The following is a 17,244-nucleotide window of genomic DNA, read 5'->3' on the forward strand; positions in this document are numbered from 1 at the left end:
TCCCACGGTATTAGCCTTCCTGGAGCTGTTCATTGGCCTGATTAATAGGAAATGGATCCTCTGTCAGGATTAACGAGGTGTTGCTATGTCTTAGTGAGGGCCGGGTTTCTCTGGTCCTGTGACCCTGGGTGGTGGGGTTCACAGGGAACTGGTGCTCCAGGTGGGCTCCTGGTGATGTGGGCATGGCGGTACAGGGGCTGGACCCCCTCCTCTCTCTGCCTCCCCGCCTCCCTGTGGACACTTTGGGGAGACATCCAGGCTGTCAGAAGGCAATAATCCTATCAGTGGGGGCAGGGTGAGGGGGCAGATTTACAGGAAAGCATTCACCTGGGAAAACGTCCAGAGACACTTAGGAGGTGGAATGTCTAGACCTCTGGGACTGCTGGTATGTGGGGGCCGGAGGAGTCATGGTTTCTCGCTTGAGCCTTGGGGTAGATGAAGGTACCATCACTGAGGGGGAAAGCAGTGTGGGAGAAACAAATCTGGGGGAGATGCTGGGGCTGTTCCTAGCAGCTCTCAGCATGCCTTTGTCCTAGAGCTTGGAATTGATGGGGGGATGGGAGACAGATGTGTAGTAGTTAAAGCATGGACTCCAGACTCAGAATACCTGAGTTCAAATCTCAGCTCCACCACTAACCTGCTGTGTCACATTGGGCAAATCCCTTAACCTCTCTGTGCCTTATTTTTCTTCTTTATAAGCAGAGGTAATTATAGCACCCACTTTATATGTCTACAGCTGTCTGAAGTGTGCCTGGCACATAGCACTGTATAAGGGTTAGGTGTTACCGTTATTTCTTCTGTAGGTCTTTTTTGCCACGACCCCATCCCCATGACTGCCACCCAGTGTTGGCCATGTCTGTAGTGACTGCCGTGTGCTGACTTGGTGTCTCCATCTCTCCAGGCAAACCTGTCTTCGTTAAGGTCCCTGAGGACCAGACTGGGCTGTCGGGAGGGGTGGCCTCCTTCGTGTGCCAAGCCACGGGGGAACCCAAGCCGCGTATCACATGGATGAAGAAGGGGAAAAAAGTCAGCTCCCAGCGCTTTGAGGTACGTCCTCGGGCGGGAGGTGTCAGATTGGGCTCAGGGTCTGCCTACTGCAGTGTCTGGTCCCACATCTATTTCCCGTGATCTCTCTCTCCGGGAGCCTTTTGGAGGCAGGAGGATGGCTGGCCCAGAGCAAGTTGTGACCAAGTGTCTGTCCTCTGACAGGTAATTGAGTTTGATGATGGGGCAGGGTCCGTGCTGCGGATCCAGCCGTTACGGGTGCAGCGAGATGAAGCCATCTATGAGTGCACGGCCACCAACAGTCTGGGAGAGATCAACACGAGTGCCAAGCTCTCAGTGCTGGAAGGTAAGTGCCATGGAAGGACATGGCATGGTGGGTGGGTAGACAGATGTCTGGGAAGAACCAGCCAGCCCGCCCTGCCCCTGCCCTGTGTGTTTGGGAGAAAGGAGAACTGGACATTCAGTGGTTGAGCAGTGGACAGGGACGGTTGCTGGATCTGACCTGGATTGTTTGGCTTGTGCTGAGGCTGTGTGCCTAGTGTCTTTGTATTCTGCTGAGATGGGGCATTTATCTGGGGGTGGTCTAGGGTCTGACTCGAAGTGTGGGCTACAGCTGTGTATCGCTTGGGTTACATGGCTCTTCGCAGTGGATCAGATTTTCCCGTGGGTTTCAGAGAGCTGTGTTCCTGTTGCAAGGGCCCTAGATGGGGATTGGGGCCGTGTGTGGATTTTAGTGTCTTCTCTGCCTTGATGGCTCCTCCATTCATTCACAAACATTCCCTAATGCTGCCTTGTATTCAGAGGGTCTTCTGACCAGGCCCTCTAAACTTCAATCTCCAGTAAGTGCTGTGGGGCAGCCCAGGGGGCTGGGGGAGCACAGGGGAGAGGGAGCTGCTGTCTAAGCTGACTCTTGAGGGTAAGTGGGATTTGAGGTGGGAGGCAGGAAGCACAGCATCAGCATGTGCCGAGGTCCAGAGGCAGGAGGGAATGGAGCTTCTTCGATGGTGTGTGGAGCTGGAGGGCACAGAGAGAAGAGGGGAAGAACAATTTAGCACTTTCCTGGGGGCATAGGAAGCCATGATCAGCCCCCAGCCACCATGGATTCATCAGTTTGAGTGTGTCTGCATGTATTTTCAAAATATAGTATTGATTGTTGCTTTTTTAAAAAAAAAAAATTACAATGACATTATCTGTTCACTATTGAATACTTGATAAGTATAAAATAGTGCACAGGAAAAAATAAAAATCACCTGTTACCTTACCTCTGCTATTAACATTTGGTTAGTTCCTCATAGTCCGTTCTCTGTGCATGCAATATCTATATAACAAAAATGGGATCGCATTCTGCCCAATGATTTGCAGACTGCCTTATAAAGAAACCTATCGTGAACATCTTCCTCTTCATTAAGTATTCTTCTGCATCATTATTTTTAATGGCTGTGGGTAAGTGTCACATGGAAGTACCCTCATTTATTTAGCCATTTCCTTATTGTTGGACACACATGGTGTTCCCAGGTTTTTGCTTTTACAAATAAGGTGCTCTGCACGTCCTTGCAGATAAGATGTGTTCCCCTTCCTGATTATTTCCTTATTCTACATTCATGGAACTGGAATTGCTGGATCAAAATGGCACATTCGTTTCTAAGGTTTTCAATATTTCCAGAAGATTGTGTCAGTTTACACTCCCACCAAGCAGGTCATAAGGGGCCTCTTTTCTGCACATTCTTACCAGCAGTGGGAATTATCATTAAAAAAAAAATCTTTGCCAAGTTAATAGACAAAAAATGGCATCTCAATTTAATTTGCATTTCTTTGATTACAAGAGCAGTTGAGCATCTTTTCACATTGGCCATTTTTACGCTATGGCTCTATGGGTTCACACATGCATCCATTCAGTAATTCCTTTGGTCTGTGTGCCTCCTGTGAGGCAGGGCTGGGCCTCCCCTTCAAGGAGCAGTGGAAGACAGTGGTTAAGAGCAGGGGCTCTGACGTCTCTCACCTCGTGACCTTGGGCAAGTAACTATACCTCTGAGCCTCACTTGCTCCACCTGTAAATAGAGATACCCTACCTAGCATCCAAGCTGGTTGGGAGGGTCACATATGATGTAGTTAAGCATTTCACAGGATTCCACATCAACAGTAGCTGCTGGGATGTTGGGCTAGAAGCTGCACATTCTGGGGCCTAGGCAGCTGAGCTGGCGGTGCCTGGCTTCTGTGCTCCTTGGCTTTATCTGGTGGTGCAGCTCCTACCTTTTATTCCCATGGGTGGTACATGCCTGTGGGGTGGGGGCCCAGAGGACAGGCCCGGGGCCAGGATCACTGATTGCTCAGTATTCTGACCTGGCCACCCCTGATCTCAGGTTCCCCACTCATGACCTGAGGCCAAGTATTCCAACACTGTCCTCCCTTCTGTTGGTGTCTGCTCCAGCAGTGAGCCATCAGCCTGGCCCTGGCATTTGGGAAATGACCGAAGGGCCAAACTCTGGTTCCTGCCCCAGAGGGCATCTTCTCAGGCTCTCATATTGGGGAAAGGGCCTCCTTGTTAGTGTTGAAAGAGAAGTGCCCCCTTTGCCCCAACTCTGGCCTGACTCTCCCCACAGGTCCTCTGTGGGCACTCTCTTACCCTCACCACTGCCCTGGGCAGCTTTAACTTTTAAAGGATTGAGGAGGAGGAGGAGGAGGAGGAGGAGGAGGAGGAGGAGGAGGAGGAGGAGGGGGAGGAAAAGGATCTTTCAGAGCCTGGGGTGAGGGGGATCCAGACTTGCAGAGGGTCTCCGTCCCAGGGGGGCCTTCTTGGTTAGGGTTTCTTTCGCAGGGTCTGGGGTATGTGTGTGCTTCTGGAGTAGGAGAGGTAGCTGATGATGTTGGAGAGTGAGGCAAGTCCCTGTGGGCCTTCATGAGCCCCTCCTGCTCCTGAAACACAGCACCCGGAAGACAAAATGCTGACTTACCGTGTTGGTCTGTGTAACCTTGACCAGCTCTAGGCTTGGCAGAGAGGAGTGGATTGGGAGGCCTCAAAGGTGCCAGGGGGTGGGGCCAGAGGAAAGCAGCCCAGACTGTGACTGCCCCGCCACTCGCCCCGCCCTGGCCCTCCTGGCCTCCTGTGTTGGCCAGGAAAGCCCGAAAGCCCAAGCCCAGTGTGTGTAGGAATGACTGGCGCTTTGGGCTGGAGCCAATCACCACAAGCTGGGCTCTTTAAGGGAGTGGCTCAGGGCTGCCCAGGGAGACCTGGCTCTAGTGAGGGGTTGGTGCCCCTCTAAAAGGGAGCTCGTGCCTTCAAGTTTGCCCCGTGCCCCCTGCCCGCCTTGCTCCGCATCTGGCCCAGCTTCCCTCACACTCTGTTCCACTGGTGCTTCTGGGAGCGCCCTGATCACGGCCTTTGCACCCAGCTCCCCGGTAGAGTCCCCACTGCCCTGTGATGCCCAGGCGGCTGCTCGGCAGCACAAGTTGGCGGGGGGCGAGCCCGTCCTGGGCTGTGAGGAGTGCAGAGCCCGCCGCCCAGCGTTCCTGTCTGAGTGGTAATTGAAGCCATTAGCGAGCTAGCCTCTCCCTCGCTGGGTAATGGCAGGAAAAGCTCTTCTCACTCCGCACTCTTGAGGCAGCTGAATCACTCCCCCTCCAACCCGCCCGCTGCCACCACTGAGACAGGGAATCTGACATTTTCTCTCTCGAGGGAGGGGGAGCAGAGGGGGAAGGGAGGCAGGCCTTGCTGCTTGGCCTTTCCCTCCAGGAGGAGGGAAGAGGGGGGAGGGAGAGTCTTGGAGCTCAGTTAGGAGGTCACAGATGCATCCGGGCCAGTGGGGTCCAGGCCAGGCAGGACAGTGGCCAGGAAAGCCCCGGAGGCCAGACCCAGAGGTGTGGCAGGGCCCTGGTGACTGGAGTAGGTTCTGGAAGGGTCAAGAAGGAGGGAGAAGTGGCGGGGGAAAGGCTGAGGGCACAGATGAGCCGTTTCTGACTTTGTCCTGGGGGTCTGGCTCTGAGGGCTCTGGGTGCAGTGGCAGCGTCAGCCTTGTGGTCATGGATACAGCAGATGATTGTGTACCCTCTGTGTGGTGTGGGGGCCCTGTGTGCCATGTGTAAGGCAGTATGTGTGTAAAGTGTGTGGTGCAGTGTGTATAGCAGGTGTGTGCCTTACAGGTGGTATGTATAGCAGGAGATGTGCAGCAGACTGTGTGTGTGTGTGTGTGTGCATCACGCATGTGCGGGCTATGGTGTATACAGCAGGTGGTGTGAGGAGCGCAGAGCCTACCATCATGCAGTGTATGCGCATCAGACTGTGGGAGTGTGGTGTGTATAGCAGGTGGTGTACATCATGCAGTGTGTGTGTGTGTGTGTGTGTGTGTGTGTGTGTGTGTGTGTTGTATGTGTTGTGTATGCGGGGTGGGGTGCAAATACAAGGTCTGCACCTTATAGGCTATGTGTACAGCAAAGGGCTTATGAAGCAAGCAGTCTGGGCCCATTGTCTCTGGGACCCCACAGGATCCCTGCTCGGAGCTGTTGGCCGCTGGGACAGAGATGAACTCAGGACAGAGTGGTTGGTCCGACCACTCTGTCCCCATCATGACCACAGCAGCATCTGAGACAATGCAGATCTGAGACCCGGCATCCATTTCCCAGAGAGTTCTGTGCCCCAGGCCTGTGGGTGGGAAAGATGACAGGTAGGAGGGCACTTCCAGTGGGACCTTGAAGTTCACACTCTGGGTTTCCTGATACCTAGTATCCCCCATTTTTTCTAGTTCTGATCTGCCTTCAAAATGCCCAAGGGGAGCCCAGCCGGTAGGCTCAGTGGTTGAACATCAACTTATGAACCAGGAGGTCAGGGTTCAATTCCTGGTCAGGGCACATGCCCAGGTTGCAGGATCGATACCCAGTAGGGGGCGTGCAGGAGGCAGCTCATTAATGATTCTCATTGATGTTTCTATCCCTCTTTCCCTGTCCCTTCCTCTCTGAAAGCAATAAAAAAAATTTTTTTTGAAAGGCCCAACTGGGCTTCCTTCTGCCTCCTGTGGGTGGGCACAACATCTACCTCCTCTTAGCCACAGGCACACCAGGCACCTCCCCTGTGCCCGCCATGGCCCTTCTACACCTCTAGTCACAAGGACTTACAAAGCCTTGGAGCAGGTAGCCAAGGTGGAGGTTTTAAATGACCCTGTGTGTGTGCCCTGGCCCGTGCGGCTCAGTTGGTTGGAGCATCATCCCATACACCCAAAGGTCTCAGGTCTGATTTCCAGTCAAGGCACATGCAGTAGGCAGCCGATCAATATTTCTGATGTGCATGTTTCTCTCTCTTTGTTCCTCTTCCTTCCTCTCTCTCTAAAGTCAATAGAGGCATGTCCTTGGGTGAGGATTAGAAAAAGGAAAAACAAAAAACTTCAAATGACTCTGTGCGTGCACCTCCTCCATCCTTGGTGAGGTGCCCTATCTCTCTGGTTGCCAGAGGAGAGAGGATTTCAATCAGGGGAATGACATGATCAACTGTATGCATCAGAAAGGTCTCTGAGGGCACAGAGGCGGGTGGAAGGAGACCAGTGAGAGGTTGGGGCAGCCCTGTAGCCCAGACAACAGGTGGCCATGGGCCAAACCCAAGCGGTGGGTAGGAGAGGAAGGGACACTGGGTTACACGCAGTTCAGAAAGCGAGGTGGCCTGCCTGGCTACCTGTGGGTTTGGGGCGGCTGAGCCTCTGGGTTTCTGCCTCTGCAGCCAGGTAGATGGTGGTGCGGTTGGCCGCAATGCAGGTTTGGGAGGGCGACCAGGTTTGAAGGGGCAGGTTGATGAGTCTTGTTGGGAACCTGTTGTACCAGGCATGTGCGGCATCCAGGGGAGGCGTCAAGGAGGCCTTGTTCAGATCCGCCTGGCAGTCCAAGGGACATCTGGAGATGGAGTTTTGAAGGCCAAGAAATGGCAAATCTCAGAGAACGAGAGCCAAGAGAGGAAGAAGGGGGGCCTGGACGGAGCCCCAGAAGCTAACTCTTCCTATTGGGAGGGGAACTGGCAGAGGAAGCTGTTGAAGAAGGGCCTGGGAGGTGGGAGGGGAACGAGTGAGACCATGGAAGTCAATGAGAAAAGAGGACTTGAAGGAGGAGGGAGTGGCCAGCAGGGTGGGGTGCTGGCCAGAGGTCAGGCAGGATGATGCTGAGAAGTGTCCTTTTGGTTTATCTCCATGGAGTCATGGTTGACCTTGGGGAGCATGCAGGCAGGAAGCAGTGAGGGTGACAGCTGGGCTGCAGGGGCCGGAGGAGTGAGTGGGAGGCTGTCACTGGTCTGGAGTGACTGGGCCCGAACCTGATGGAGGGCGGTAAATGGACCAGAGGAATTTCCTGAAGTGGGATGGAGGTGGGGAGCTCCAAGAGGAGAGTCTAGCATGGGCCAGGGCCCGGCAGCTGAGTGTGGGTAGGGTGTGTGCCCAGCGAATGCCCCTCCCCGCAGCCAGCTTGGTGTGCGTGGTAGGGAGACCTCACTGGCCAGGGTGAGTAGGGCTGTGTGAGGTGCCAGGGAAGCCCTGGGTTGAGAGTGGGGACTGGGAGGGGGGGGGGCCACGGCTGCCAACAGGCCCCAAACAGCTCAGATTAAAAAACAAAACAGGCTTTTAAGATGCCAAGTTTGATGAAATCTGAGTGCTGGAAGAGGTGGGAGTTTTCTCTTGGAAAAGCTGAAAATCAAGACTGAAAGCTGCGAAGGGAGATGGGCCCAAGTCTCAGTCAGGCTCCCCTTACTTCCTGGAACCTGGGGGTGGGGCTAGGCTCTCAGGAGAGAGTGGGATCCTGCCTGTCTGGGGAGGCCTTTGACTTGCTGGGGGGGGGGGGCGGGGGGGGGGTCTTTGGCCTGCCCCTGCTGAGGTGGAGCTGCCTCAGGGCCAGGCCAGAGGCGGCCTTGGTTTCCTGTGAGTGCATGAGGGCTGAGGGAGCCGGCAGCTATCCACGAAGTTCCTTTCTGTGTCTCTACACATCTTTTCGGTGTCCATGTCTGTGTCCTGTGTGTGTCTTCAGGTGCACGTGTCTCAGTACATGTGTATCTCTGACTGCATGTCTCCACATGTGTGTTTGCATGAGTCTGTTTCCACAGGTGCTTGTCACTGCCCCTCCACACACACACGGAGGTTTCTGTTTTTGCACCTCTCTTTTTCACCACGTGTATCTGTGGCTGTGCATGTTTCTAGGTGTCTGTGTGTTCAGAGACAGGGTGAGGCCAGGCCCCACACTCACACACAGGGAGGGGACAGACAGTGCCACCCCAGGGAGCCTGTGTATGTGTGTGCCTGCATGTGCACAGAGATGCCAGGAAGCTGGTAAACAAGGGTGAGAAGGTCGTGCTGACAGACGGCGCTGCCCACCCTGAGACCCTGCAAGGCGCCTCCATCTGTCAGCTTCCCTGGTGCAGCCCCCTTCTCTGGCCCAGACTCCCCCTCAGGCATCTCAGGCTGAGCTCAACAAAGAGACCTGTGTGTGCTTTGTAGGGGGTCCCAGCAGCCTCCCTCTCCCAGTCACTGCCACCAGCCTAAGCGGATCCCCTGTCCACCCCCTCCCTCGTCTCGTCTATCAGGACCCCTCCATTTTCCTTAGCTTCAACCAGATGCACCTTTCCCACCCTCCCACAGCCTTTCCTCAGGAGCCCTCCCTCGCCCATGAAAGCTCTCCCTGCCTCCCATGCTCAGGTGTTTCCTGTCCTTGTATCTCCTTCCTCCTCCAGGAAGCCGCCAAGGTAGCAGGTGGGCTGTGGAGTTGAACTGATCCACTCCACCACGGCTCCCAACACTCCCAACACACACACATACACACCCCAGTGGGGACAGCAGGAAAGGGGCCAGGTCTCCCTCCGTCGTATGTGAAAACCAGCACAGTTTGGAGCAGGAGCCATTCATGTACACATGTGCACCCACCACAGATACACAGAGGTCTGGGGGGCAGACCCTGGGAAAATGTGTGTGCACCCAGTATGTGCATATGTGCTGCAGCTGGAATCCACAGACAGCTGTAGAGACAGGCTCCGGGTACCTCCAAAGTCCCCAAGGGCTCCTCTTTCCATTCCTTATCAGAGGATGGAGGACCTCAGCCCCACTGGGGCAGACGCTGCAGATGCCCAGGTGTTGAGGCTGCAGATGTGTGGGCACCTCCCCTACCCTCGTGCAGTGGCGCTATCTTAGTTTGCTTGAGCAGGAAGGACTTCTAGGAGGGAGGGTTCCCCGGAATTGGGAAGTGGGGTTCCTGGGAGGGGTCACCGCGACTCCACCCAGGAGGGGAGGGAGGGGAGGGAGGGGCGGCAGCTGCGCACGGAACCACATGGACTCGGGCACGCGCAGCCCTTCCAACAGCAGCGCCTGCCGCCGTTGCTATGGTTACCGGGTGGCCTGCAAGGGGGAGGGGAAGGGGCTCGGCAGGACAGGTTTGAAGACTCAAGACTGGTCAGAGGGTACATCTGGATGCGTTGGAACCAGGGTCGGTGGCCACTGCCCGGGTGTAGCCACGTGTGGGCGCTGTGGGGTTCCTTTTGCAGTAAATAAAAAACGCGGAGGCTTGTGTGCAAGGGGGTTGCAGTGGAGTGGCTGAGCCCTGGAAGATGGCAGAGGGCGTGGTTTGGGAAGGGGCTGCGCCAGCCTTGGAGAGGTGAGCCGGAATGATGGTGGGTTGCCCCCAGGGGTGCCTGCCAGGCAATTGGTCCCAACACCTAGTCCCATCCCAGCCCCATCTCCCACCAAACTGTGTGACCTTGGGCAGGTGTCTAGATCGCTAAGCCCCCGTTTGTTTACATACCTCAGAGTTTGGGAGAAGGTTGTCATTTTGTGAAGCGTTTTACTCAGAGCCTGTGGGGCAGTAAATGCTCCTTAGCACAGCCTGTTCTCCCTCCTGTCCGGGCCTCACTTTGCCCGTTCGGTGATGGGTTTGCAAGTGATCGTGTGACGTCTGCAGGAGGACTTTGCCCTGGTCTTTAGCCTGAGTGGTTCTCCTGCCTGCCCCTCACCATGGCCCCCAGTTCCTATGGGTATCTGGGGGAGGGGGGAGATAAATGAGCCAGTCGGCGGTTGGGTCAGTTTCCGACAGCATACTCAGCGCTTAGCTTGTCCAGGCACACAGTGGGCATCAGTAACCCAGAATCAGTATGACTGTGCCGGAGGGGCCCAGGTGAGCATAGAAGGAAGAGAGAGCAGTTGTCACTCCTAAGGGACCAGAACCCTCCTGCGAGACACACTTCTCTTTCCTGAGGCGCAGAACGGAAGCCTCCTTGGCACAAGGGAATGGCTTTGGGGTCCTGCTGTTTTGTGGACAGCTCTGTGCACATGCCAGTTTTAGACTCTGGCAGCAGTGCCTGAGGGATGATGATCTGAGCCAAGGATGGAGCCATTGAGGGCGCGATAATTGAGGGAGGAAAATTAATTGTCCTTAATTTGGCGTAAATCCCAAAGACCTTCTCTGTGTTAGGAATTCAGAGTAGATTCCTGGGACACGAGCTGCAGATGTTTGCACTCCTTCCCTTCTCCTTGGTCAGTACCTTCCTGGTAGAGTTGGAGTCAGCTGGCTCCTGGACCCTAACTCTGGCAGGCCCTGTCCTGCTGTCCACCCTCACCTCCACTGCTCAGGAGGGCTTAGCAGGGAGGATTGAGGTCTGGGAGGAACTAGACAGGTGCCCTGGTAGGCTAGGATGGCTCTGGCCGTCCTGTGTGCCCCCAGCTGCTGGGGAGAACAGAAAGGGTGGGAGGGGAACCCCAGGCCTCAGGCCCTGCGTGGGCCTTCCTGTGAGAGCAAGTTGTAGCAGAGCTAAAGGAAGCTGCTCCCCTGCCTGGTGCATCCCAAGACCTGCCTCGTTTCCATCCTCTCTTTTCTTTCCACTGTTTAACATGCTCCTTTTAAAAATCAGAGCTGAAAGTTAGGACTCTGGGGTCATATTTACAGCCACAGAGATGCGTGGGTCACGCCTGGAATCTATAGGGCTGCAGGCGGGGAAGCGTACTGCCAGCTACCGTACCAGGAGAGCTGGGGAGGTGAGGCTGTGCTGGAAGTCCTGCTGCTCCCCATCCCCAAACCCCATCTCCTGAGGGATCACAGTCCCTGTGGGATGCCCCTGGCAGCTGGGTCAGGGTCAAGGCTGTCGTAGAGTATGGGTCAGAGTCAGGATTGAGGGTCAAGGGTGGCTCATTGGTAGTGCAGGTGGTGTTCAGGGACAGAACCTAGGCTGTGACATGTGGCTCTGCTGTGGGGTGGAGCTGAAGGCTGGCTGCTGGCAATGGTAGGAGCATACAAGGTGGGGGGTGGGGTGCTGGACAGCACAGGGAGCCTCTGGGGTGAATGTGGCTGTTGATGCCACTGAGTCAGCTGTGAGCCCGCATCCGGATAGTCAGGGGTCGGGGAGAGAAGAATCTTGAGGATCCCAGCCAACCTAGGAGTCAGGAGCAGCCGCCCACAGAGCAGAGTCCTGGCCCTAACGTGCACATCTGCTCTTTGTCTGCAGAGGACCAGCTGCCCCCCGGCTTCCCCTCCATCGACATGGGGCCCCAGCTGAAGGTGGTGGAGAAGGCGCGCACGGCCACCATGTTGTGCGCAGCAGGCGGGAATCCAGACCCTGAGATCTCTTGGTTCAAGGACTTCCTCCCTGTGGATCCCACCACAAGCAATGGTCGCATCAAGCAGCTGCGTTCAGGTGAGTAGAGGGTTGCACAGATGTGAGGAAAGGTGTGGGGCCCACACACAGCACAGCCTTCCCTCTGGGGCCTGGGGGCCTGGGAGCCACAGGAGGCGTCAGCCTGGGGCTGACCCTCCAGGGCTGAGCACAGGGCACCCAGTGGGTGGGCCGGATCTTGCTCCAGGCCCACCTGGCCCAGGACGAGAGCTCGGCACTGAGGGCTAATCATCGGTGATTCTTTTACCGTCCATCCTGGTGTTGTCAGGCTCAGACTTCGGGCCAGTTCTGCTCCTCACAGGACAAGGGTCACGCCCAGCCTGGCGGTGGGCTCTGCATAGTGACTGTGGGAGTTCCTCCTCCAGCCCGGCCTGAGAGGGGGCCTGGGTTGTGCTTCTCTTCGCTTCTCCAGGCGGCAGGGAAAGAGGCCAGAGATGCCTGATTCATCAGGCTTCCAAAGGCTGGACCTCAGAGCTTGGAGCCAGGGAGAGTTGGTGCCATCCCTCGGCCACCAGGGCCACCTGTCTGTCTGGATGTCTCAGTAGAGCCAGCTCGGAGCCCTGGGAGCAAGGATACCATCTTGTCCAGGCAGGAGGTGCCGCCCCATTGATCGATCTGCCTGCGAGGCTCCCGCCAAGATAATTGATTCAGTTTTTGTGGAATGGGGCAGGCGGGAAAGGAGGTTCAGGTTCCACTTAGCTGCATTCGGCATCTGCCGCCGGCATGGCTGGACTGGTAGGCCTTGGTCCAAAGTCCTCCTGGTAGCTGCGGGATGGGGGCTCGGGCAGGATGGCCAGTGCCGGCCGGCGTCCCTGTGATGCCAGCACTGCGAAGGAGGACGTGACTGCTCCTTTCAGACCTGCCGCTCCAGAGGCTCTCCTGCCACTCCCTGTGGTGCCCACGGGGGAGGGAGAGCTGATGTGCCCGGCAGGGGCAGGATTCCGGCCCCAGCCACGGCCGCCTGAGACAGCCTATGAAGTGTTAGCTCATTTAATTTAATTAAAACTCAACAAGATGGAGGCAGCTGTAGAGCAGTTAATTAAAACAGCCATAATCAAGGCAGGAAACAGTCCGGCAGCGTTTGCAGTCGTTGCCCAGCGCTGCCCAGCGGCCGGTACAGTCCAGCTCCTCTGCGTTGCCCACCAGCCCCCCAGGCAGGCTCCCCAAGCAGCCAGATGGTCCTCCCCGCAGGTCTGGCCTCCACCCCAGCGGCATTGCCCGCCCGTGGCAGCAGTTCTGGGAAGGCACGCTGTCCTGCGCGTGCGTCCATCAAGTATTTATGTCGTGCTTGCTGTGTGCCGGGCCCTGTGCCACCCGTTCACTGCCCTGTGAGTTGGCTGCCGCCCAGTACTCCACCCAGTTGCTGCCCAGGCCTCAGCCTCCCGTCCTCTCAGCAGCAGTTCACACCCTCCCTCCTTCCCCACCACTCCCTCCCAGGCCTCCCTGGCTTTTCTCTTACTTCTCTGTCTGCCCTGCAGTCCCCTCTTCCTCTGCTTGTTCCTCAGCTGGGGAGCCCGTGAGCCCTTCCCTTGCCTTGCCCTGTGGACAGAGCCTGCTCACCTTTTCCTGTAGCTCCTGGTACCATCTCCACTCCTGCAACTCCCAGATCTGTCTCTCCAGCCCAGACATCTTCCCTGTGCTCTAGACCAAAAACTGTACCTGCCTTCTGGTGCACCCTGACCGTGATGAGTGGTGACCTTCCCAGACAGCCGTAGCCGCCTCTGTGCGTGACAGCCTCCCAGCCTGAAACCCTGACGCCTCCTCCGATAAGGAACCACCAGGTCCTCTTGATTTGGCACCATCACGACCCTCAAGTTGGTGCCCTTCCTCCTGTTGCCGCCTGCCTTGGCCATGTCCCAGGTCACCAACTCACCCTGCCTCCAGGCTCCCCCCTCGAATCCATCCTCCAGCAGCCTCAGAGTTTTCTGCTCCTGTCCCTCTGCACTCTGGCACCCTCTTTGCCTACCTGAACAGGGCACACACCCTTCTCTATCTCCCCCCGCTCACATCTCCAGCTTTCTTTCGTTGGGTCCTGGCTGCACCCCTTACGAGCTCTGTGGCCTCAGTTATTTAACTCCTTTGAGTTTCAGTGTTTTCATCTTTAAAAAGGGGTTTCAGGGAGCACTGAGTGAGACAGTGGCAGTCAGAGCTTTACTTTCCTACCTGCTGTATCTTATGGTGAGGGCTCCGGGGACGTGAGCCTCTTTCCCTGGGCCTCCCTGGCCCCATCCTGGCCCTCTGCTCACATTCGCCAGGATGTAACGCCCCACCTCCTCCACCTAAAACCTCCTTCAGGACTCATCCCACTTCGCATGTTTACCACCTGGCTCCAGCTCTGCTCACTTCGGCTGGGCTGTCCTTACAGGGAGGGCCTGGGGCTGGCTCCCCTCTACGAAGTCTCCCCAGTGTCCCCCACAAGCCTGGCTATGGGACAGGTATCTCTGAGCCCTTGTTGATGAATTATTTCATGAACATGACCTTCGACCCTGTCCTTACGGACTGATGTCTACTCCTTCTGCTTCCCAGGTCCAGAAAAGACCTCTTTGTTAGACCTTTCTGCCCCTGGCAGCTGTGACCTGAGGTTTGTAGGCCCAAAATCCAGCTGCCAGGATAGAATCAGATGGTGCCTGAGGGGACTCAGCCATCTCACCTCTGGTAGAGGTAATGGACAGGACTCTCTCTATCACTGCCTGACCCTGGCCCCTGATCCCAGTAGCAGCTGCCCCTATCCTCTCGTCCCTTCAGAATGTGCTGGTGCTGTTCCATGCCCACCGACAGAGACATCCCTTCTTAGAGTGGAATCAGGCCCTGAGCACTCAGCTGTTTACAGGGACTTTCACGGTTTACGCATCACCGACAGTTTACAAAGCGCCTTCCTGCCTTTGGTTGCACTGGATTCTCCAGCAACCCTGAGAAGTGGGACAGGCTGTGCTTATCATGCCCACTTTATGGCTGAGTTAAGAAGGTCGCCTGGGGTCACATGTGGAAGTGCAGGGCCAGGGAGCTCCCTGTGTGAGGTCCCCCAGGAGCCTTCTAGTATCACATATGTAGGACCTGGGGCCTGGGGAATGGCTGGGCCCTGCGAGGGCTGCAGAGCGCCACAGTCCCCATTGTGTCCAGACCTCAGGCCCCTCCTGACCAGTGCCCAGAACTCCTCAGGCATCTTTGGGTCAAGCCACAGCACATGTCACCAGGGGTTGGCCCTAGAGCTGCGCTGGGTAGGAGGGCAGCTGGTGGTATATCCCCAGGTGTGAGCTCCGCACCACAGGCGTGTTCCTCACTGAAGGGCTGTGACCTGCTACCACATGAGTCTCTTGGAGAGTTTGAACTTGGGAGCCAGAGTGAGCCTAGCAGGAATGGGACAGGCTCAGAGAGAGTGGCAATCGAGTCAGGAGCAGGCGGTGTCACCGGGGCAGTGAGTGGGGACTCACCTCCCACATGGGGCTCTGAGAGGAGCTGTTGGCCACTTGCTGTGCCTGGACAGAGCCCCAAAGGGCATCCCATGCTCCACTCATCCCGGTGGCCTGAGTGTGTGAGCCGCCATCCCATCATGGTTTACGCATCGAGGACAACAATAACATACATGTCCGCCTGCTCACTCAGAGAGCCGTCTCCTTCCACACCCCCCAGCACCTGAGCCGAGACAGATGCCAGGGTATGGCTGCCGGAGGAAGCCCACAGACCCCAGATTGGAGTGGGCCTGAGCCCCCCCCACACACACACACTCTCTGCTGGCCAGCCCCAGCCTGTCCCCCCATTCTGCCCTGCCATCCATCCTCCAAGTGCGCCAGAAGGACATACTGTGGGCTCGTGGTCACAGTTGCCCTTTGGTGGGCACACTGGCAGCTCCCTGGCAGTGCTGACTCCCGGTTCCCTCTAGTCTCCCACAGCCACCTTGTGAAATGGAAAAGGCAAATTCTTATTTCAGTTTAACGGAAAAATGGGTATTCTGAGATGTCCAGAGACTGATCACACCGCAGGCTAGGTTTTAATTTCTTTTTTAATTTTTGAATTTGATTTTAGAGAAAGGAAGGGAGAAGGAGAACCATCAATGTAAGAGAGACACATCGATCAATTTGCCTCCCTCACACACCCTGACTAAGGAGCAAATCTGCAACCTGGGTATGTGTCCTGACCGGGAATCAAATCCACAACCCTTTGGCGTACAGGATGATGCTCCAACCATCTGAGCCACCTGGCCAGGATGCAAGTTGGGTTTTAGAAGAGCTGAGGCCAGGAGCTAGGGGTCCCAGACTGGACCGTTTACACGGCCACCCCTCCCAGGTCAGGCTGGACTGCAGGAGTAGGTCAGCGGTTGTCAACTTCTTGATCTCAGGACCGCTGATTGTAAATATCAGAAGACCTCAAAGAGCTTTTGTTTGTGTGGGTTTTATCTATCAGTATTTGCCATATTAGATAATAAGACTGAGAAGATTTAGGCATTTGTTAATCTACTTTAAAATAACTTAAAACCCCATTACATGTTAAGATAAACAATATAAATTTAATGAAAAATGATCATATTTTCTCAAACAAAACGTTTAGTGAGAAGAGAGCAGCATTGTTGTACACTCTTACAGATCTTCTTTAATTTTGGGCTTACTAGAGGACGGCTGGATTCTCACGTCTGCTTCTGCGTTCGGTCGGTTGCGATATCGCACATCGTGGAGCCTCTGGAAAACTCCACCGCATGTTTATGAGAGAACAAGAGTGAAAAAGGCAAATAATTTCTTAGTCTTATGAAAATTACTTTGACCTTGTGGACCCCCTGCCAGGGTTTGGGGGACAGTGAAGGTCCGTGGACCGAGTTTGGAGGGTCATTATAACGATGGCTCTTTCTAGACAATCTCTGCACCGCCCCGCCCCCCCCCCACACACACACACGCCAGGTCCCGATAGCTGCCTTTGCCTTCTCTCTAGCCCAGCCGTGGGCAAACTACGGCCCGCGGGCCAGATCCGGCCCGTTTGAAATGAATAAAACTATTGAAATAAAAGACCGTACCCTTTTATGTAATGATGTTTACTTTAAATTTATATTAGTTCACACAAACACTCCATCCATGCTTTTGTTCCGGCCCTCCGGTCCAGTTTAAGAACCCATTGTGGCCCTCGAGTCAAAAAGTTTGCCCACCCCCGGTCTAGACTCTGTGCTCGCAGGAGGGCCCTGAGCCAGACAAACTGAGTCCGTTCCTGCCACTTCACTCAAAAGCTATGTGACCTTGAGCTTTGGGCAGGTCACTGGTTTTTCTCAGCCTCTGTTAACGCATTCCTCTGTGGAGATGGATAAGTCCCCCTGGGCGGGTGATGGATGATAACTCCTCCGGGTGTGTGTCATCAGGTCCATGGGATAGTGATCAGTTTTGTCTCTGGGCACTTCCCTCCCCCAGAAGTGGGCAGAGACGAGCAGGGGAGGCAGTGTTGGGCCTGGGCCCACCCCTGGCTCCTTGCTCCTCGGGATGGGGGAGAAGGGGCCTGTGCACAGCCTCAGAGGAGGCCCCGTTGGGAAGAGAGCCTGCTCAGACCTCACACTAGCCCTGCATTGGGCGTTTGGAGGGTGAGCACTTGGCTGCTGCTCCCAGGATTACGAAGCACTGAACAGACACAGGGTAGGCGCTGGCCTCTGGCTCTCG

The 17,244-nt window shown here is 55.8% G+C and overlaps 1 protein-coding gene across 1 annotated transcript in view; it reads left to right on the forward strand.

The window, feature by feature from the left end:
- Positions 1–407: 407 nt before the first annotated feature.
- The window catches only part of PTPRF (protein tyrosine phosphatase receptor type F), a gene marked incomplete at its 5' end in the record, with an annotated part of 55,912 nt that continues 39,075 nt past the window's right edge, over positions 408–17,244 (forward strand). The window contains 6 exons of the mRNA XM_081086075.1: positions 408–441; positions 902–1,047; positions 1,210–1,351; positions 4,331–4,480; positions 6,808–7,029; positions 11,447–11,635. Coding sequence (XP_080942201.1) covers positions 408–441; positions 902–1,047; positions 1,210–1,351; positions 4,331–4,480; positions 6,808–7,029; positions 11,447–11,635 — 883 coding nt within the window. The remainder of the gene's footprint in view (positions 442–901; positions 1,048–1,209; positions 1,352–4,330; positions 4,481–6,807; positions 7,030–11,446; positions 11,636–17,244) is intronic.

The sequence above is a fragment of the Myotis nattereri genome (assembly GCF_964212035.1).
Source record: "Myotis nattereri genome assembly, chromosome: 3".
Lineage (NCBI taxonomy): Eukaryota > Metazoa > Chordata > Mammalia > Chiroptera > Vespertilionidae > Myotis > Myotis nattereri.